The sequence below is a fragment of the Podarcis filfolensis genome (assembly GCF_964270895.1).
Source record: "Podarcis filfolensis genome assembly, chromosome: 9".
NCBI classification, from domain to species: domain Eukaryota; kingdom Metazoa; phylum Chordata; class Lepidosauria; order Squamata; family Lacertidae; genus Podarcis; species Podarcis filfolensis.
In genome coordinates this window covers 47,831,516-47,854,857 of record NC_139610.1, presented here as the reverse complement: position 1 = coordinate 47,854,857, position 23,342 = coordinate 47,831,516, and the positions used below count along the sequence as shown (strand labels likewise).

The 23,342-nt window shown below is 42.5% G+C and overlaps 1 protein-coding gene across 1 annotated transcript in view; it reads left to right on the top strand.

Annotated features, from left to right (window-relative positions):
- FAT4 (FAT atypical cadherin 4) overlaps positions 1 to 20,851 on the top strand; it is a 140,057-nt gene extending 119,206 nt beyond the window's left edge. The window contains exons 12-17 of the mRNA XM_083631483.1: positions 3,395 to 3,480; positions 5,504 to 5,683; positions 9,904 to 10,028; positions 10,906 to 11,126; positions 13,490 to 13,751; positions 17,176 to 20,851. Coding sequence (XP_083487609.1) covers positions 3,395 to 3,480; positions 5,504 to 5,683; positions 9,904 to 10,028; positions 10,906 to 11,126; positions 13,490 to 13,751; positions 17,176 to 19,043 — 2,742 coding nt within the window. The 3' untranslated portion in view covers positions 19,044 to 20,851. The remainder of the gene's footprint in view (positions 1 to 3,394; positions 3,481 to 5,503; positions 5,684 to 9,903; positions 10,029 to 10,905; positions 11,127 to 13,489; positions 13,752 to 17,175) is intronic.
- The last annotated feature ends 2,491 nt before the right edge of the window (positions 20,852 to 23,342 follow it).

Sequence of the window (23,342 nt, the reverse complement as noted above, 5' to 3'; positions counted from 1 at the left end):
TGCATTTTCCTTCTCCTTCAATTCTTCCTCCAGCACAATTCTTGTACTTTCCCATCATGGAATTCTTGATTTTAGCAAAGATACCGTTCTTTTTGGGCCTTGGCTTCCCAATCCTTGTTTTAAAATGTCTACAATAGGGAGGGGGACTGACTTCCTTTTTAGATCCCCCCCCGCTCGTCTCAAATCCAAAAAATTTTTCTTCTTTTAAACCCGATTTCCAATTTACTCACGGGTTGTTGTTAAAAGTCCAAATTCTCAATGGAAGAAGTCAGCGCTCTCCGCCGGATGGCATGCGGCTTCGCTCGGCAGGGGTGGCAGAGGACTCAAAGCACCACGCTTCTCCCCGGCACCCGATCCGTAGCCTTTAAAAAGGCTCCTTCACGAGTCGGGAGGGCGCTAGCGGTGCTAGCCGAGTCTCCAAGTCCACGGCCCCCGTGGCCGTGGTTTCTAAGGGTCCCCGCATCGCCGGTGCGGTAGAACCCAGCCCCTGCCGAGCCGGCTCCCTCCGGAGCTCGGAGGGAGTCCGCCATTCGGCGATGGCGCCAACCCGGAAGTCTTAATGAAGGGAATTAATGACTATCCAGATCTAATTAATTGGTGCAGACTATAGGAAGAATAAGCACTGAAGACTAATTAAGAGGCAGATTTAATGTTTGGAATGATGCAAGAACAAAACCCTTTGTAACTGAAGGCTATGTAATTGCCATGCATGTTATTTTTGAACAGAGATGATAAAATTTTGTTCATTCTGCAAATGTTCTGAAATCATTGAAAAATGTGAAACAGAGTTTTCTTTGTGGATGATAACTACCCAGTTCTGCTATATAGAAATTTGCCTTATATTAGACAGTGTACCTCCTTCTAAATCTTTTGCTGCCACCACCTTACCCTCTCCATTGCTAAGCACCAGTGGACAGGTTTGTGTTTTAACGGGCTACTATGTATTATTAAGGGAAAGATTGTGAGCAGATGCATTTACTTTAAAAAGAAAGAAAGAAAGATCTCTGATTTTAAATTAATGGGAAGCAACAGTCACTGTGATTTTGAAACTAAGCATTCCAGAGTTTTCCATTAACTGGAAGGAATGGGAGCAAATGAAAACTTAGATTTGCTAAATGCAAACAGCCAAGTCAGGATCTCTCCATCAAATATGTTAGTGCAATTTCTCACTCCGTAACACATGAAGGGTGGAACAAATTAAAAAGATTGCCTGTTTGTCAACGTGCACCATCATTCATACACATGGCAAGAGCAAACTATACAAGTATTATTTCCTAAATTAAGTAGCAACATTTTCAATATAAAATACAGGAGACAGATGGAGAGGAAAGTAAGTATGAACAACACTAAAGGAACTGTGAAATGGAATGACTCCATGCTACCTTATATATGCTGATACAGTATAATTCCCACAAAACACCTTTGGTAATTTAGTTATCCAGAAAGAAACGACCATCATTTCTGTTTTCAAATGACTGAGTACTTTTTATCTTCAACAAAAATGCCCTGTTCAGTGACTGAGACACATTTTTTGTTTTATTTTTAACCCATTGAAATATATTTCCCATGTTGCATAGTGATTCATACCGCCAAAGATTTGTAGCATCTCCCAGATGGTCTGATTGAGGAGTAGAGAGATTAAATGTCAAGCAGCATAAGAAAAACAGTTCTCTAAGGAGGAAATATTTTTCTCCAGCGACAGATTCTTTGAGGACTCCATGATTTCCAATACAGGATGCTGTGTCAGCTGCAATGTTGCAGTGTTAGTACCTGCCAATAACCATTGAGATTAACTGGAAAATTCAAAGCAGACCTCAACAAGCCTACAATTTTTGTTTTTGTTTTTTTTAGTATTTTAGTAGAAACTATCTATCCTATTTTACTGGTGGAGAAATCAAGGCAAATATTAATGAAATTGCTTTTCCCACAGTCGCACAGTTGGAATTAATTAAATGTGAATTCATTGGCCAGCACAGCAATGTCTAGCTGTGCAATGAAATTTCCCTGCCCTTTCCTTTCTACTTACCACATATACATGCACATGTACCCGCTGAATCTGCTGCAGAGGCTTCTGGAACCTCTGGAGGAGATTTAGGCGGTGGGGGAAGGCGAAGGTATGGGGGGGTAACATACTGCAGCAAAACGTCATTGCACTAATGTAACTATTCAGCTGGGCGCCGCCCATTGAATCCATTTTTCAATTAAGCAAAGTTGCAATAATATTCAAGTTGAAAAGTCTTTAAATCAGCAAAGGAGACTTCATAAAAGACGTGATGAACTATTCGATAGGCCTCTACAATAATTCAATCTCTAGACTTTTCCTTCTCCCTGTGTTTACAAACCTAAAATGTGAAGGAGGAACTACCTTTATTGAAGTATTTTTGCTGGAGGGGGGGTGGGGGAGCATTCTGCATGTCAAAAGGGTATAAAATAACTCTACTGGATTTAAAATCTGTCATTTCCTACAGGACCAGAATTTTTATGGAAAGCTGGTAAAAGCATTAACTTGTCAGGTTTGAGATATAGCAAAGTGACACAGTAGAAACTCTCATAACTAAAGAGGTAACAGTAGCAAATTAACTGCTAAAGTCACCAAGCAGGAACATTTGACTATCATTAGAAAGTTGAATTGTATGAAATCAGATCCAAGTAAAATACTGTTTGAAATAACTCTTCCTTCAGATGGCTCTGCCATCTCAGAATATATAGCAGTCTATAAATTGATAGAAATTCCTGTACGGACCTCCCTTGCTTCTGTGGCTTTTCCATTTTGAAAAAAGGTGAGTACAGGATAGAGGTGTGTAAAATTATCCATACTGTGGAGAGAGTGGTGAGAGAAATGTTTCTTTTCATTCTCTCAAAATACTAGAGCCTGGAACCATCCATTTTGCATTTCAGTCATGGAGTGGGGGAAGAGCATGCAACCACTGGCCCTAATCCAAGTCCCTGACATAAATCCCACCCTCCCCACAGCAAGCTACTATTAGGCACAGATGGGGCAAGATATGGGCATCATTTTCACCTCTTCTGAGTCAAAACTTACAAACCTCCAAAACTCAGTTCAGTGCTCCAGGAGCACAACTTTATCTGACAGCACCCTGGTATCTATGCTGCCAACATACACAGATTTAAGTGTCATGGTTTTCCCCTTCTTCCAAATTCTGCCTTAGTTTTCTAGGAGCAAAGCTGTGCTTATGTCTGTAATATGAAAGCTGCAACTGACAATTAGAGTTCATTTACCTATAAGTATCCGTCCCCTCCAGTGCATAAAGATATACATGGAAACCTAAGCCACAATATAAGTGTTTCACCCCTAAATATATTTAGTACTCCATGTAATCTAAACTTGATGGGTTGGTATGCGTAAATGATCATCTTAGTGCGATTTTTTCAGGCAGCGTCCTTGACCGTGGACTCCTGCTCAGAGGAACAAGAACCTGGCTACTGCACTGTTAGCAATGTGGCTTCATCTAGCGACTGGTAAGAACCTTTCATTTTATCCTTTGGTGATTATGCTCAATAGACACCGCTTGGCCCGCAAAGAATAAAAGAAGCCTTTCTGCAGAAGGAGGCCTATTGATTCTATGGGATTTAATGTATCTTTAGTTCACAGACTGGGCCTCAGCTGAGTCAATTAAGCTACTGAAGAGATATCACTGTGATCTTTTCTACCTCCCTAGTTTCTGAATATAAAAGAGAATAATTAGAAGAAGCATTCAGTGAGAAATTGGCTGTGATGACATCAGCAACCATGTTATGCAGCTACCGACAATGTAAAACAAGCTATCAAATTTCAGTAAGCCGTAACGAGGTTTACTAGCAAAACACCCCCCCCCCCATATATTAAAGAGATGAAATGGATGCATGACTCACTAACTTTCAGGTGAACACTTTGATCTAAGAACAAAGAGAGATTCATGCTTTTGGTGACGAAGGTTTTGTCAGTTTTCCAAAATGGCCTATATGAGAAATAATCAAGTCGAATTAGTCTGTCCCTCCAGTGCCCTACTAGACTCTGATCCAAAAATGTTAAAAGTAAAAGTAAAAAAGTTCATGGTTTCATTCAAAAGCAAAACATATTTGTTTGCAAAGCCTAATGAAACTACACTTGTGTTGACAAGAGCTTTCAGGCAATGTATTTAGCCCCAATCCTAAATTGCATGGCACCTCCCCCCCATCATTTCCCCCATGACTTATGCAGCGGGGAGCCTGTTCTGTCCATGAAGGCTTCCCACATGATTTCCGAACAGGGTTCTCGATCACTCCGGGAGCCTCCATGCATGGAATTGGCCCACCGCTACATATATTATGGTGAGCATGGCAGGTTAAGACTAACTAGGGGAGCAGAGCAAAACACACAGCTCCATACCCCTTAACCATCCATACCCTTTTCATTGTGAGCAACATGTAAAGAGGTCCAATGACTTACCGTATTTTTTGCCCTATAGGACGCACTTTTTCCCCTCCAAAAATGAAGGGGAAATGTGTGTGCGTCCTATGGGGCGAATGCAGGCTTTCACTGAAGCCTGGAGAGCGAGAGGGGTCGGTGGGCACCTGATCTCAAGGCGGGTGGCGGGGAGAAGAGCGCTTCTCCCTGCTGCCTGCCCCGCAAGCTCCGGGGACAGCTGGGAGGCGCAGCGCGTCTCCCCGCTGTCCCTGGACCTGATCTCAAGGCGGGTGGCAGGGAGAAGAGCGCTTCTCCCCGCTGCCTGCCCCGCAAGCTCCGGGGACAGCGGGGAGGCGCAGCGCGTCTTCCCGCTGTCCCCGGACCTGGTCTGAAGGTGGACTGCGGGGAGAAGAGCGCTTCTCCCCACTGCCGGCCCCACAAGCGCCTGGGGGGAAATAAATTTTTTTTCTTTATTTCCCCCCCAAAAAACTTGATGCGTCCTATGGGCCGGTGCGTCTTATCGGGCGAAAAATACGGTAGCTATAAGCCACACTAGGCTTTTACATCACGTGCAGTATGGTCAGGCCAATAGCCACTTATGGTGGAGCTACATCTTATAAAAAAACCAGAGGACTGCAATGGCATCCTCATGTTTAGTTACACTCTGCATATTGCTTAGCTGAGGCATAGGCAAACTCGGCACTCCAGATGTTTCGGAACTACAACTCCCATCATCCATAGCTAACAGGACCAGTGGTCAGGGATGATGGGAGTTGTAGTCCTGAAACATCTGGAGGGCCGAGTTTGCCTATGCCTGGCTTAGCTCATATTGTCCAGACACAGCTGTCATTACAAGGTCTTTTCCTGCCCCTACCACACCCTCAGGAACAATAATCTGTTCTATGTGCATCATATATGGTGCTTTCTGTATAAAGCATGCTAAGGGCTTTGCAGCAGTACAACATGCGGAGTTGTCAAAATGAGACTTCTGATTGTAACAAAGCAATTGTGCTATCTAAAACTCTTCGTTAGAGGATTGCAGCCTTATACTAGGATCCTATTGTTAAGTAAGTCCCTCTGAGTTCATTGTTTGTTCTTTGTCTCCCCCACCCTCAGGACTTTAGACGTGCAGCCAAACAGAGTCACCATTGGAGGTATCAGAGCCCTGGAGCCAATACTTCAAAGGAAGGGACAGCTGGAAAGTCACGATTTTGTGGGTTGCATAATGGAATTTGCAGTCAATGGACGTCCCTTAGAACCCAGCCAGGCTTTGGCAGCTGAAGGAATCTTGGATCAGTATGTGTTTTACGTAATATCAGAATAACAATTGACTAACTCTGTTTTGTGATCCTCATGTGTCTGAAAATTCACGTCTGTTACCCATGAATGCTCTGATACAGCAAGGGAAACGTGTGTGAGGAGACAAGGCCTACATGCTGATTCTCTTGTTGGGTTGCAAATTAAGTTGTAGACCAAATGTTCCTTCTCTGTTGAAATGTGCATTTGACTAGAGGAGCCTGAGGGTTCTCCACCCATATTACAAAGTATATGAGAATGCCACTCTCTAAGATTGTATATGTATTGTTATGCATGATGTAAGGGGCCCATCATGTTGTTGCCTGTTCCTAAGCACCACTAGGAAGAGAAGTCAGCGAAGTCTGACATACGCAAAGATGGTGAAAGAGTTGAAGGGTGTGTGCACAGCAGCAGAGCACATTTTTGCATGCAGAAGGTCCCAGGTTCCATTCTTGATACCTCTAGGTAGAGCTGAGAATGGACCCCACATGAAAACTTGAAGAGCCACTGCCAATCAGTGCAGATAATCCTGAGCTAGGTGGACCAGTGGGCTGAATAGAAGGCCATCAATGGCTACACTTCCTACCGCATTGGGGGCGGTGTGCTTCTGTATACTGCTTGCTGGGGAGAGGACTATCATGTTCCTGTTATGCTTGTGCGCTTCCCATAGACCTCCAGTTGGTCACTGTGAAAATGCTGGACTGGGTAGGCCTTTGGTCTGATCCAGCAGGACTCTTCTTATGTTCTCACCTTTCCTATGAACCTTTCCTATGAACAGACATACAGATCAGCAACAGTATGCTATAAAGTCCACCAGCAGATTTTCTAGATCCAGAAAAGCACCATTCTTTAACATTTGTCTGCATTGTTATATCCAGTGCATTAAACGCCCTCCGTATGGTCCAAGTGTCTGTTATCTCACTTTTCCTCTCAGATGTCAAGGCAGTTCCCTGTACCATCTCCCCCTGTGAACACTGCTTCAAAATGATTGATTAACTGAACCTGTTGTTTCTTCCATCCCACTGTTTGAACTTAGGGGTGGAATAAGAGGATGTCCTGAGTGGTTAGCTCATCCCTCTGCTTTTCATGGTCTTAGCTTGTGGCATAAGATTTCCTGAAGCTCTGTAGCACAGAGATCAACATCAATTACAATTTCCCAGACAGCCAAACATTGGACCTTCACCAGTGAAGGATAGATGTGTATATTGCTGTTGTTTTTTATCTCTTGTCCACCAGGATTCTTTATTTAATGTCTTGGACAGTTGCACAGAGAAAAGTGGTTTCAGGCTTCCTTTCAGATTGACTTGGCAGACAGTAAAGTAAAAATCATACTGCTCTAAATTCAATGGACAGTTCAAGTTTATTCCACTCTGGTTACTTTGCGCATTATATTTTCAGGCTGTGTGAAATGCGGTTATTGCAACTAAATGGCTCTGGAATCTCTTTTGTGTCTCAGTGTTAACATGTGCTGCTGGGACCCAGAGGTTCACAAGTGGCCAGTGTCTAGTATGAAGCTATAAAACTGAAGATATTGTGTGTGTGTGTGTGTGTGTGTGTGTGTGTGTGTGTGTGTGTGAGAGAGAGAGAGAGAGAGAGAGAGAGAGAGAGAGAGAGAGAGAGAGATTTGGTCTATCTGGATAATCAAGCATAATATTCTCATGAAGCAATTTTACTTGATTTTAAGCAGCATAAGAGGAACAGTCACATCCTGCCAGGTGGATGTTGGTAAATGTGATATTTAATGAATAACTAAAAGCTGGTTTAAAAACAACAGAGTTTCATAGCACCTTAAAGACTGGCAGATTCATCATGACATAAGGTGCCATCAGAGTCTTTGGCTGAAACACACTAAGGGCTTCTTCACACTTTCGCTTGCTATCTATTTAGATTGGATTGTGTACTGATTCATTCCCCCATGAGTCTCTAGAGCTTTTCTTGTTTTTCCCTGGCTGTGCCTTGGGATCATCTGATCTTCTTACCCACTGAATTGGAAGCTCGGTAAGCAAAACCTCTGTTGAGATTTTCTGAGCATCTGATAAGATCCAATTCAGCTGGTAAGATCAGGGTTTCACAAGGCATAGCTGTGGAACAATGAGAAGACGCAATATAATCAAAATACAGAACAAGGGGATGAGCCCTAGTGTAGCTACGCTGCTACACACTAAAACATAGGTAGAATATAGTAATCTCTATGATGAAATGCGTATTTCATCATTAAAAGTTAAACTGAAGGAGTACTATTTTAAAATCAAGTTATGTCGGGAGTGGAGTTTATCTTTTTTTAAGAAAAAGGAAAAAATAGGGCTACATTTTTCATTTTTAAAAGTTTTAGCCTGGTTTCCTTTATGCATTACGGTAGCTACCTGGAAACTGTTTTACTGTGAGTGCCTCTTGTTCAGGGATAACATTTAAGGTTACCATTCTGTGCACTTTTCACTTGGGCGCACACTTCATTGAATATACAGCGGGACTTACTTCCGCTTAGGCTGTAAATGACCAGTCTCATGGGTGTAAGTCAACAATCCCTCAACGGAAAGCACCTTCCCCATACTTGGAATATTAAAGGCAGGAAGCAGCGAACATTTTGCAGCATTTTAACTTCACACTTCAGAGAAAGGTGTTGGGATGATGTATGGTTGAGACGGTGTGAGTTGAGTTAAAGGGTTTATGTTTCTTCAAGTAGCTGTGCCCATTCCTGTTTGAGGGTGTGAGGAATGTGTGGGGGGGGCTGGTTTTTGAAGCAGGGTTGCATTTTATAAATGCATAAATTTATCCTGAAATAAAATTTCAAATTAAAATATAGGCATCAATCCAAATATGTCCCCTCCTGGCTTATATTCCTAACCACCTTGTTTGGAAGAGAGAGAGAAAATGAAGTAGTAAAGACTTGACAAAAACACAGCCAAGAATGGCCAATAGGAAGTCATTCTTCCTTGCCCTACATTAAGGTGACAAGCCACTGTCCACCATAATCTCCATGAAGGATACAGAGCATGCACTCTTGTCATAAGACAGAAATAGACTGCATGACAGCTCAGAGGGCACAGCCTCTCTCAACATCCTGGCATTGTCGCTCAGCCCCAGTGCTTGGCCCCTGGTGTTTTGTTACCCTTCCTTCCTCCCTCCCTCTGTGTGAAAATGTAAGAAGAGCCTGCCTGATCAAGCCAATGACCCCTCTAATCCAGCATCCAAGTTCTCACAGCAGCCAACCAGCTGCCTGTGGGAAGCTTGCAAGCAGGATCCGAACACAAGAGATCCCTCCCCTAATGTGGTTTCTAGGATATCATCACTGAGCTATCCTCTCCCCTTGGCACAGCTTGCTCTCAGGGACAGCAGGTTAACCCAAAAGATATGTGGCATATCAATGAAGCATCCTGGGTGTCAATGGAAAAAAAACTGCTGGTAAAGGTGGGACGCGAGTGGCTCTGTGGTCTAAACCACTGAGCCTCTTGGGCTTGCCGATCAGGAGGTTGGCGGTTCAAATCCCTGCGGCGGAATGAGCTCCCGTTGCTCTGTCCCAACTTCTGCCAACCTAGCAGTTTGAAAGCATACCAGTGCAAGTAGATAAAAAGGTACCGTTGTGGCAGGAAGGTAAATGGTGTTTCTGTGCATTCTGCTTTCCATCACGGTGTTCCGTTGAGCCAGATGCTGGTCACTTGACCCAGAAAACTGTCTGTGGACAAACACCGGCTCCCTTGGCCTGGAAGCTCCTTTGCCTCTGACAGGACTTAACTGTCCAGGGGTCCTTTACCTTACCTTTACCTGTTGGATAGAGCAGTGGAGCTGCTCTTCTGACAGCAGTGTTTCTGCTGCTCGCCTGAATGGGGTGGTGTGACAGAGGAGTTGGACTTCACCAACAGGAGAACCATTGCCAATCTGGCATCCCTGACAGTGCAACTGTGTAGCTCCAACCTTGCCATTGCCCCACCCAAGCTCAGTCCAGGTAAGGAGCAGAGATATTAGTATTGAGAGGATGGCTCTACCTCATCACGTTTGATGCTGCTAGACACATGAAATGAAAAAATAAGTGTTTATCATTTCTGGTTCTAACTGCTTCTCAGCAAGGAAGCTCAACTTGAGTGACCCACTGTCTCACAGGGCTATTATGGAGAAAGGGGACATCATGTGTGGTGTCTTGGTCTCTGGGTTGGGAAGAATTTAAGAAATAAGCAAGCAATGAAACTATTGTTATTCATTTTATTTTATTTTTGTTTGTTCAGGTGTCCTAGGCTGGAAGGAACTTGTGCTATTAACCCTTGCCAACATGGTGGCACTTGTGTGGATCAGTGGTCTTGGCAGCAGTGTCACTGCAAAGAAGGACTGACTGGAAAACACTGTGAAAAATGTAAACAGAGTGTTTCTTTGCCCCCACCCCTTCTGCTTTTAACCTACATTTACATCTCCCATAAACTTCTTTGTGTTTTTCTGCTTTGCACATGGAAGAAATATGTAATGATTGAATTCATTACAACAGTAATTATGAAGCAAAATATCATGCTGGCCAACTCCACAAGGGACCAGCAAATTGCAACAGAAACACATTTAAAAAGTAGGAATCCATCTATTAAACCCAGCCAGCCACTTTCTATTGCCTTAATATATTTTTTAAATTCTTAATTACAACTAGGGTTGTTTTTGTTTTCAAATAGAATGGAATTGGGGAAATTGTTGGAAAGGAAGCTAGTTTTTATAACCAATTAAAAAGCAGACACGTTTTCTCAACATGGTCTGTTGGTCAATTCAGTTCACATTCCCAATTCATATTTTCTGATAATACAATACAATACAATACAATGCAACTCACATTACTCTACATTTTGCAGTGCAATTCTCCAACCAAATAAGGTGTGCAAAAATGCATATAAACGTGTGCATACAAATGCATATATTCATGAAAATAGCATTAAAATGCATTATATCGGGGGGGGGGGGACTTTGAAAAAACATGGACAGTAGTGTAACTTGCATACAAAAATGTGCAGAATTAGAAGAAAATTGCTAATTGGTTTTCATGAGGGCTTTAAAAATGTTGGATAACTGAACTTAAGATTGGAAAAGTTAGAAACTGAGAAACCAAAATTGGCAGATTTTTTCTTCATTACGTGCTAGTCTTTTATTTATGATCTCTTCATTCTTTACCTGTGGTGGGTGGGTGGTACAAAGAGACAGAATTGTGAATGATGAATTATTATATTTTTTCACACTTTACTTCTTTATTCTAGATGTTACGGCTGATACTGCCTTGTCATTAGAAGGCAAAGGTCGCCTTGACTACCACATAAGTCAGAAAAGGAAATGGGAATACATGATGAGACGTAGCATTGACAACACCATTTTGGAGCCTCAGAGTAGCATGGAGAGTATAGAAGTCAAATTCAGGACAAGGAGTAAAAGCGGAGTTTTAATTCACATCCAGGAAAGCAGCAATTATACTACTGTGAAGGTAAGGCCGAGTGGATTTGATTGGGCAGCTTGCTATGAAGTGGTCTTCATTTCTCTTGAATTTGCCCCAGTCTTTTACTTTAGAAATACCAGAGCGTTGACTAGTGCTGGGCACTACTCCAGCTATCAAAAGGGCTGAATGATTTTGCTTCTAATCAGCTTTGTCTAGACTCCAAGTACTGACTATTTGAATGGCAGCCGGAAGAATGTTTGTTGCATATGTTCTTAATGAAACATTGCACGCTAGAGTGAAATCTTTTCTCCGATTAACTTTTCCCTCCTCATTCAGACCTCCTATAAAATGTGACCACCAAGCTCAGATTTAGAACCCTTGGATTTTTTAAAGGCATAGTAGCACACACAACCCAGTCCTCAGATCAATTAAGGCAATGTCCTTGTTTTAACCAGCTGCAATCCTATTGATCACAGGTGAGGAACCTGCGGCCTCCCAGATGTTATAGACTCCAGTGTCCATCAACCATAACCAACATGACCAATGGTCAGAGGTATTGGAAGATTGAGTCTAATACCATTTGAAGGGCCAGTGGTTCCCCACTCCTGACAGATACGCTTAGATGAAAGGAAGTCATTGAACTGAGTGGCGTTTACTTGTACCAGACATGTATACGATTGCACTGTACATTTCTTTGGCTTCATTAAAGCCACAGTTACAGCTGGCTCACACAAGGATGCTGAAGGATCATTGGGCTTGTTCCCACATTGCACTGAACAGGTATAAGATATTTCTACACATTTGCAAGTGTTAGTGTGAAATGGTGTATGCTTGTGCAACTGTTGTGTACATGGGCCTAGAGGCTGTGAACACATTGAGTGGTGCATGTGAATTAATTGTTCAGCTCAAGTATTTGTGTACATAGGTACACAGATTGCATATTCTCTTAATGTAGCATGTGAACGTCACTATTACGATATAGGGAAATGGATTTCAGAGTATTCTGCTGTATCTTTTGCACGAGAGAAAGCAGTGGAGTCAATTCTTAGGGCTGACTCTGTCAATTTAGCCCTAACGCTAAATGAGTGAAACCGTAGTGCTGGCAAACCTCTTGGATGGTTACAAGATCCAAGTTTTCATGACTCCTTTAATTATTTCCATTTTCTCCCTAGCCTATAAGTCTCTCCAGTGTAAGACCACAATTCTGTGCTTCAGCCAGCATTAATTTATCAGTTGTATCTGGCTTCTCAGTCTCTGTGAGGTACCCATATTTTCCAATGCAAAAGCTTGCACTAGCAAGTTATCAGGATATTATCACATAATTTGCAATTACTTCTGCTTTTTTCTTTAAGCAGACAATAGCAACATGGGCTTTTATTTGCATTTTCTTGGTCAGTGGATACCATCACTATAGAAAGCATGCAAGGGCAGAGGTCAAACCTTTTCCCACAGTGTGGCATGGGAGGCAAAAAATGGAGACATCACAAGTTTATGGGGAGCCAACTGAATAAGCTCAGGCACCAGTGGCCTTTATCTGGCGACCTGGAACAGTGCACATATGAAGTCCTCCTCTGCTATTCCACAGCTGTGCAGAATGCATTTCCACTCAGTCAGGTGGCAAGGCAAGGACCCCAGCACCTCTCAGCCAAACATCAAGAAGCCACAGCCTTTGACCAACACAGGCTTTTGTGCAGGCTGTTTGTAACCAGAGAGCCCCAAAGTCTATGTGGCTACAGCCCTGCATCCTCAGCAATTTTTGTTTGTGTTGCCTTGTGTACAGAAGGCAATTTTAAAATGTGTGGTTCAGTTTTCTGAGAGTCATGTGCTGTCTGTAAGGAGTGACTCTGTGTAAACTGCTAGCATGGATGTGAAAGCTGTGAGATCACGCTTTCAGCCCAAGAGATGGGTGCTTCTTATTTGTCACCTATATATGTATAAACTTTATGAAGGTAGGAGTAGGTGCATCCCATCAAATCTTCCATGTTCTCGCCAGTGCTTCTTAGCTGATTAACGTGTAACATAAAAGGAAATACACAGGGGCCTTTTAAGCCTGTATCACTGCAGTTTCTGTTGTACTTCTATCAGGCTGCACAAAACATGCAATTTCTTTATGACCTTGTTTGCACATCACGGGAAGCCCAACTATGGCTTGGTGCAAAAGCACAAGCATGTGGCCTCCAAAGGAGGAGATCATGGTCCCCTCATGCCTTCTTGGTCATTTTGCTGAGGCACCATGTAAAGCTAAGCCATTGCTTGCTTAGTATGTTGACCAAATCTGGCCTTGTGGTTTAGCTCTTTCCATACAAACTATGAGCCACACAAGCCTTTGACTTAGTGTGACGTGCGACTTGGGCATTTTCTTTGGCTGAATTCTGTGATTTTTAAATACATATATATATATTTCCTTGTAGATCAAAGGTGGCAAAGTACAGTATATCTCTGATGCTGGAGTTGGTGGAAAGGTGGAACGCAGCATTCCTGAAGCTTATGTTTCTGATGGCCACTGGCATACCTTCTTTGTTGAGAAAAATGGGAGCTCCACAATATTAACAGTCGACAAGACCTACAGTAGAGACGTCCTGCATGTTACACAAGATTTTGGAGGACTAAATGTCCTTATGATTTCACTTGGCGGAATCCCACCTAACCATGCCCCTAGAAGCAGCAATCCAGGTAAGAAGGAAAGCCATACGTATGAGCAGTATCACAAATAGTTGGGTATCATTAGGTAGGCAACATTTTGTAATAAACAGCCAACAGGGCCAGCTTCAGAGTTTAGCAACACAGAAGGATTGCAGGATTGATTAGGCTGTTTAAGGGTTAGATCAGGAGCTGTGTTCTAAACCATATATCATTGATCCAGTTTTTCATTGTTCTCTACAATGCATATGGCACAACTGTAGTTCCAGAGCACATAGGGTCAGTTGCATCAGTCCCAGTGCCCACATCGTCTCTGAGCAATGGTAGTATCTTGCTATAGCACTAGTCTTGGCACTCCTCTTGTAATGACATTGCTGCCTACTTAAAATCCTAGTAGCACAATGCTCCACTCAACTTGCTGTTTGCTTGTCATGGCCTCTGCTGCAGGGATTGCAACCTCTTGTTGTTCAGATCAACTAAATCAGAGCCACACATGAACAGAAACAGTCACATTTACAGATTAAATCAGCAGTTTGGGTGTTAGTGTTCATGCTTGGAATTCCTTTTTTATTCTTTTTTTAATGGAAGTGATTTTTAAATACAGACACCCAGACTAGTTCAGCAGTAAGGAGTGATGTTTCAGAGAGAACTCTTTATAAAAAAAGAATCTAACTTAAAGGATTATCACCAGATAGAATAACCTTGCCTGTTGTAAATTCACACTTCACATTTTTCACCGTATCCAACGAAAACAACGAGATCCAAATTGCCTCGTTTGGTATGAGATGCGGTGTGAATGAAATCACACTTAGGGCATTCACTGCTCCTGACCTATTGCTGCATATTGATTATGAAGTCAAAACCATAGTATGTGTATTGACAGGAAGACTGCTAGGACCAAAGGTGATGGGAAGAGAGGAGGAAATGGAGCATTTAACTAAAATGACTGATGTGGACGTTGACAAGTTACAGGAGTCTGGCCTGAACTAGGGATGCATGCTCCAAAACCATTTTTTCATTCAGTGTTTTCTTAATATTGGATTACACTGCATGTGACATGCCAAAGATTTATGAAGGGAGGTATAAAACTCTGTGTGAACTCCTATGTTCAGGATATCTGAAGAATCAGGAAAGCAAAAATAAATATGTAACAAATTTTAGAGATGTACAACTAATGGAGCAAAACACACAATCCAATGAAAATATATCCTGGGCATTTTTCCTGCTCCGTAATACTATAGTAACCACCTTTTTATATCAAGCTGCTGCTCCCTGGAGCTATTTGAAATACCTTCTGAAATGCAGAGATGCAATATTTCATTTTATTCATAGAAAGGAAAGAAAGAATGGTTTGTAATTCAACTGACATTTGATTTTTCAACTTCAAAGAAAGTACTCCAAATGAAAGATTTCTCCCCCTTTTATATGTCTGCAGAAGATGTCATTTCTAACATAAATTCATTCAGCAAAGTCTGTGTCAGAATCTTCAGCTAGTATCCACAATATACAAAACACTGCTCCAAAGCTGCACAAACCCCCTTGACAATCAAAAAACAATGGAGGATGACATCGGCTACAAAATTAACCCCACCACAGTCTCATTAAAGTGCATTGCACTGTTTCTCCTTGTTTTTGTTTAGTCGTTTAGTCATGTCCAACTCTTCGTGACCCCATGGACCACAGCACGCCAGGCACTCCTGTCTTCCACTGCCTCCCGCAGTTTGGTCAAACTCAAGCTGGTAGCTTCGAGAACACCGTGCAACCATCTTGTCCTCCATTGTCCCCCTCTCCTTGTGCCCTCAATCTTTCCCAACATCAGGGTCTTTTCCAGGGAGTCTTCTCTTCTCACGAGGTGGCCAAAGTATTGGAGCCTCAGCTTCACGATCTGTCCTTCCAGTGAGCACCCATGGCTGATTTCCTTAAGAATGGAGAGGTTTGATCTTCTTGCAGTCCATGGGACTCTCAAGAGTCTCCTCCAGCACCAGAATTATTTGTGGTTTAAGAACTGTAGTCCTGATGCCTTTGTTTTCCAGTTATGCACAGAAACAGTGATATGGGGGGTGGGGGAAAGAGGAGTTGTGGAAGCAATACATTTCATCGGATGGTCGGTAGGTCACAATACATTTTCATGTTCTCCGGCTACTGTCACGAAAATCTCCAGTTGAATTTCAAAGTTCAGATGTAATCTGGTCACTGGCTGACAGAAATGTGCCCATTTGCAAGTGCCCTTTTTTACCCCGTGGGGGTTTCTTTTCATCAGTTTTATTTCCTGGCTTCTGAAGGCAGTCAACCATCAAACAGAAAATGTGCATGAAGAGACTCGGTGATCTGTTGCAAAATGTAGCAAAAGTTTTAGAAACTCTGGGCAATAATGCAATCCTAAATAAACTTATCTGGAATTTTAGAGGGCAAAAGGGGGAATTGTGGTGTAACTGTACAACAAAGCAAAAGTAAAGGTGTGAGCCATTCAAATGTATTAGTTTTAAATCAAATGGGAGAGATGGAGTCCAACAGGAGATTCTTCAGTGGGAGAGATGGAGGCTGCAGTCCTATACCCAATATGCTACATTGAACTCAACAGAACCTATATTCAAGTAGCCGTGTGTGTGCTTACCTCTGCCTTTGAAATCAATGTGACTTTCCAAAGTGCTTAGAGTTACTTAGACTAATTAAATTGTTATTTATTTAAAACTGTTCTCACTCCGTGATATTTTGTCCAATAATTGTTTCATAAGTGAACTTATCAGCAATTGTGGATTTTATCAGCAATTTCTAAGCAAGTGGGCTATGAGTCAGATACTCAGTAGGCAACATGTAAACACTTGAGTCTCCCCTCCTCTTTCCATTCCAGCATATCCAAGTGAAAAGACATTTTTTAAACCTCAAAGGGAAGCAAAGACTGCCCTTATATTTTAGTAGTGAATACTGCTTCTTTGAACATGATGGTGACACCCCAAGTGCGTGCAGATGCGAAGCACTGAAAATAATAATAATAATAATAATAATAATAATAATAATAATAATAATAGTACAACCCCTGAAAATATGAACCCATTTCTTACAAAAGCCATGTTGCTGGTTTACTGCACTGGGTTCTATTCCCAACTACCACTGACATGAATAAAGCTATAAAGTGGGCATGTTTGGTGGACTGTCCATGTACTTTTGTTGGTGCTATGTTGTAGAGAACTCCAAGTGGTATTCACTCATTCATTCATACCTGGTTTATATTGCTCCCTTGCTCCCTCTGATTAAAGTATTTATTTGGTTACAGTATTTATACCCTGCCCTTTAGCAGCTTTCGAAAATCAGTACTAAGATGGTCACAATCTAAAAGGACATGTCATGCAAAGAAAAGAAAAGAAAATGGGAAGGAGAAGGGGGAAGTTAAACAATTAAACAAGCTAAGCTCCTTCAGTTTCCAAATCCTTATTATTATTTCTTTCTGTTTTCCTAGATTTTGATGGCTGCATTGCCTACTTTAAGTATGGGGACGAAAGTCTTCCCTTCACCGGAAAGCACAGTCTCGCCACCATCTCTAAAACGGACCCCTCTGTGAAGATTGGCTGCCGAGGGCCCAACATCTGTGCCAGCAGTCCCTGCGGGGGTGAATTGATGTGCATTAACCAGTGGTATACATACAAGTGTGTGCTGCCCGGAGCCTGCGCCTCCAACCCCTGCCAGAATGGTGGCAGCTGTGAACCTGGAGAAAGGTCTGGATTTACCTGCATCTGCCCAGAATCTTACACTGGGAGAACGTGTGACACAGTGGTGGCTTGCCTTGGCATCATGTGTGCCCATGGGAAAGTATGCAAGGGAGAGGCGAATGGAGCCTATGTCTGTGTCCCACAGACTTACCCAGCTGAGCTCTCCTTGCCTCTCTGGGCTGTTCCTGCCATTGTTGGTAGCTGTGCTACTGTGCTGGCCTTGCTGGTGCTGAGCTTGATCCTGTGCAATCAGTGCAAGGGAAAGAAGGCCAAGGCACCCAAAGAGGAGAAGAAAGCAAAGGAGAAGAAAAAGAAGGGGAGTGAGAACGATGCTTTTGATGACCCCGATAACATCCCACCCTACGGCGATGATATGACAATCAGGAAGCAGCCTGAAGGAAACCCAAAGCCTGATATAATTGAGAGAGAAAACCCTTACCTCATCTTTGATGAGACGGATATCCCGCACAACACAGAGACTATCCCCAGTGCTCCTCTAGCTTCTCCTGAGCCTGAGATAGAGCACTATGACATTGACAACGCAAGCAGCATAGCTCCTTCGGACGCAGACATCATTCAGCACTATAAGCAGTTCCGGAGTCACACGCCGAAATTCTCCATCCAAAGGCACAGTCCTTTGGGCTTTGCAAGGCAGTCGCCTATGCCCCTGGGGGCAAGCAGCTTAACATACCAGCCTTCGTACGGTCAAGGCCTAAGGACCAGTTCCTTAAGTCACTCTGCATGCGCGACACCCAACCACCTTTCTCGTCACAGCCCTGCTCCGTTTTCCAAATCGTCGACTTTCTACAGAAACAGCCCTGCAAGGGACATGCATCTTTCCATAAGAGAAGGGAGCTCTTTGGAAATGCACAATGATGTCTGCCAGACAGGCATTTTTAACTACCCCACTCGACTAGGGAGAAGAAGCAAGAGCCCTCAGATGATGGTAACTCATAGTTCCAGGCCCGGAAGCCGCTTAAAGCAACCCATAGGACAGATTCCGCTGGAGAGTGGTCCTCCGGTGGGCCTTTCCATTGAAGAGGTGGAGAGGCTTAACACCCCGCGTCCTAGAAATCCAAGCATCTGCAGCGCTGACCATGGAAGGTCTTCTTCTGAGGAGGACTGCAGAAGGCCACTGTCCAGAACAAGGAATCCAGCTGATGGCATTCCAGCACCGGAATCATCATCTGACAGTGATTCCCACGACTCTTTTACATGTTCTGAGATGGAGTATGACAGGGAAAAGCCCATGGTGTACACCTCCAGAATGCCCAAATTATCTCAAGTTAATGAGTCAGATGCAGATGATGAAGACAATTATGGGGCTAGGTTGAAGCCCAGGAGATACCCAGGCCGAAGAGGAGAGGGTGGTGGGCCTGTGGGTGCACAAGCAACTGCACCCAGTGTTCATGAGAGTACGTCGCCTTTAAGACTTGGGCAGCAAGGAGGGAATTTCAATTGGGACAACCTTTTGAACTGGGGGCCAGGATTTGGGCATTATGTGGATGTTTTTAAAGATCTGGCATCTCTTCCAGAAAAGGCAACCACAAATGTAAGTGAAGAGAGCAAAAATGGTACAACACAACCCAAAGATGGGGAAGCCGAACAGTATGTATAGAACTCCATACTGACATTGTCAAAATGCAAAAGCACGAAACTTTCAAGCCATTCTATCGTTGTAGATAAGAGAAGGGCAGATTTTTTTATAAAAACAACATTTTTTTTTACCCAGGGCCAGTAGTTAGGACACATTTTTTAAAAAATAATAATCATTATTATGCTGCTGAAAAGGACAAATACATCTTTTTTGTTTAATTTAATTGAGATCAGTTGAATTTGTTTTTCTCTGCATGCATTCTATTTCCAAACAAGGTATTTGGCATGCAGCATTTGGAAAGAATTTTCTGTATTCCATGTTTGGTTTGTGATTTTTTAAATTAATAGTGATTGGTTCTAAATATGGACCCAAGACTGTTTATTGTGGAAAGCGTGTTTGTATCCAATTTTAATAAGTTGTTCTGAAATGCAAGAATATCAAGTATGTTGTTTTTGTTGGGAGATATTTGAAGCAATTCTGCAAAGGCTGGGTGAAGGAACAATGCTATCAGGTTCTCTCAGAAAACCTATTTCCTGTATACTGCAGTTGCTCAGATCTGGATACTTTAAGGAACGATAAGCTTGAGCGATGGCTATATTATCTTTCTCAATACAAAGGGTGCTAGAACCAGCTCAAGCTCATCAGCACTTTAGGGTTTTTTATTATTATATTTGACAAAGTTGTGTGAGAACTTCTGAATCTTCTGTCCTTATTTCCTCCAAGCAACAGTATTTCTAGCTAGTATGGAAACCAAGTTGACATTATCAAATTGAACAAATAATAGAATCTGAATAGAATAGAATAATAGAACAGGGAGTGGGTACAGTGCAAGATGAGGTTAGTAGACGGAACTCCACTGGTTTCAAATGAATCTCAGCTCTGTATGGTCTTGGCAACTATTCAATATCAGTGTTTCAGTTTTGCCATCTATGAAAATGGGAGGGGGCTCTTTCGAAAATTACAAACCTACCTCACAGGGGGCCATTGTGAGGACTACTTGCCTATAAAAAGTTGTTTAAAAGCCATAAAGCACTAACTATTATTGTAAGCACTGCCTTCCCTACCAGATCCTGGAGTGACCTTTTCCTACATCACAACGTTTACTACGACTGAAGTGTTTGACATAAAAATATTTATTGGGGGGAAATCATTGCAGTCTTGGATCAGAGGAACATGCATTTAACAGGTCCTTAAGTATGAAAGATGCACACATTGTATCAGTTATACATGGTACCAGTCTGCTTTTCTTTTTAAAAATGCACGCAAAGAGGGGGTTCTGCTGGTGCAAGCGCATATACTTTAAAGGGGAAAGTAGGAAACATATATACAGGCTCTATGCATTGCTGATACAATGTGTGTGTGTTCTGTGCTCAACTATCCATACCCAAGTACAAACTGTATCATAAGAAGGGACCCTGAGAAATGCCTAAAAACTCCAAGTCATGGTAGGTGACTGTTCTAAATCCCCCTCATTTTGAATTTGCTTTGTGTAAACAAACCCTGTGTTTCCATGCAGCTCCTATAGTACTGTTTAAAAATTAAAAAATAAATGTTTTCTGTGTGTGTGGGGAGGTGTTGCTGTTTCTCTCCCTTTCTCACCCGTTTTTGTTTTAGCTAAACTATGTTTTTGGTATCAATATTTTCCTATACTGAATACTTTTCTTACTTTCAGGGAAAGTAAGAAAAATGCTTTTCTTCTTTTCTCCCCCCTTTTTTTACATTTGTTACTTATGTAACACCCATATTTTTCACATTTTGATAAAAATTGTAACATACCGTATGCTTTCTACGTGTAAATGCCAATAATAGAATTAAAATATTTATTTAAACTGTCTTGTTTGCAGTGATGGGAACACAGAGTTATGCCTCAACTACTACTTGATCTTCCACGCTTCATCTTGCCAGGTTGTTGCTGTTTTCCCCCACCAGGGAAAATATATTCTTAGTTGGGTCTGCAGCTTGGAGCACGGATAGAGTGAGAGAACATGAATGACCCTGTAACTGGAAACGGGTTAAAAATGGCCACAGGTTTATTGGCTACAGCTTACACAGAGAATGGTGGAGCAAAGGGCAAGGATCCAGACTTTGGGCTAATACAGTCACCCAGCTGTTACGTTGGGGAAACAGTGGTGGATTTAACACAAGCTCAGACCCACCATGCCATGGGCTAATGCAACTGGCCATCATTGTCACTCTGGATATGTAACAGGCATGCCAGCCCCAGAGATGTGCTGGACCTTGAAGAAACAAAAAAGGCCCTGATTTTTTGGTGGTGGAAGGATATACAGCAGGGGCTCCAGAGTTAACCTTTGTGTTCAGGCAGGTTCACACAAGTATATTCAAATTGGATGGGAGACCATGTGTTGAGAGTCCTGTATTAAAGTGGATTGGACTAGATGGCTCTTGGGTCCTTCCAACTTTGTGATTCTACAGACATATGCAAACCAGCCGGACAGGTTCATCTAGATTTGGAGTGAATAGCCTCCGTCCTGTGGGCCCCATGTGGCCTTCCAGAACTCTCTACATGGTCCTCAAGACGCCTCTCAGGCACACCTCTCTCTCCATCTCATTCCTTCAACTGTGAATGATTTAAGTGAGTATTGTGGTTTCTATTATACTACAATGACTTTAGCTTATGGTAATAAACTACATAATAAACTATGCTAAGTCAAATTTTCAAAATGAATGGGAGTTACGAGTGCAGCGATGCTTAGCAAGACTCCCTAGCTATTCTTCACAGGGAGCAAAATTTGGAAATTTCTGCTTCTGCATTTGCACAAGGAAGTTGAACCAATCTTTTCTGGCAAAGTTTCTGTTGTTGTCAAGTTGTTGCCCATTGTCAGTGTGCTGAGCAGAAGACAGTGGGCCAGAACAGTATTCATTTACAACTAAGTAGTTGCATCTGAAATAACAGGCTATCTACAGCTGATCTGTGGGTTCAGGGCTTGCTCTAATTAAGCATCTGTTAAAAAGCTGTCTGTTTGGGTCAGATATTATCCTCTTAATACTGATTGTACCCAAGCCAAACTCTGATTTGAACTCCAGTTAGAGGCTTGAATGATGAAAATCTTTTGAAATTAACACCAGGCTTCTTACGGCTTGCAGTATGCCTGTTTAAAAAAAAGAAGTTGTTTTAAGATTATCGGTTTATATTGTTACAGGAAAATTATACCTTGTGTTGGCTTAAACTGAATTGATAACATTCCTTTAAGCCTTCACATTTATATAGCACACTCATTTTTCTCTTTCTCTTTGCTCAGTCAAAACATATATTGCATCCTTTACCAATGGCTTTCTGAATACATGTTTGTATTCCTCTTTTGGGGCCTAATATGACCTATGCATTTCAGACTTCCTATTTGACCATTCAAGTCCTCTTTTTCCTGATTTGCCATTAGCAGAAGCTGGGTCCATGGGCAAAAGGCAGCTTATTCCCAGGAATAGTTCTTGGCCTATTTCAGAACACTACAACAAGGTTGAAGAACCTCAGGCCCAGGAGCAGATGCTGCCCTCCAGCCCGTGTCTGGCCTTCACAAACTCTCCCCTGGTTCCACTGCAGGACATGCAGCTTCTACTCAGACCATGCCCCTCACTGGCCTTGCTCCATCTACTCTTGAGTGCTTTGTCCTGGCTAGAGTGTGTCCTTCAACTGTGGTCATGCCTCCTGCTTGCCTGTATGGCTAATGGAAAGATGCGCATGTTTAGAGCCCCCCCAGACTTTTGGTTGGCTGGAATGTAGCCAACTGTACGTAGGTAAGAATCATATCTGTTGCTCCACACATATCAGCCTCTGGCCCCACTGCCATGTGGCTCCCTTGAAAGGTTGTTGCTGTTACTGTTTTATTTAATTTATAGCCTGCTCTTCCAATGGAGCCCAGGTGGCAAACGCACAAGCATGAAAGCGTCTGAAACAACTGAAAACAATGTCAGACTGGAAATGAGCTCTACTTAAAAGGCTTGACAGAAGAGGCAGGTCTTCAGTAGGTGCCGAGAAGACAACATTGACACCTGTCTGATATTTAATAGGAAGTTGCTCATGAGGGAATATGGCCATTGGGCTGAAAAACGTTGCAAGCACTAATATTTTCAAGAACTGATAAAAGACCCTCCTTCCGCAGCAGAAGCATATATTAGTCCCTCTCACTATCCTCCTGCTTTTTGCTGTCTTGCCTCATTTTGAGGACAGGCCATAGCTAAGTGATAGAGCATCTGCATTGCATTCAGAAGGCCCTAGGTTCAATCCCTGATGTCTCCATGTAGACTTCTGCCTGAAACATTGGAAAGCTGCTGCCAGTCAGCGTAGGGAATACTAAACAAGAT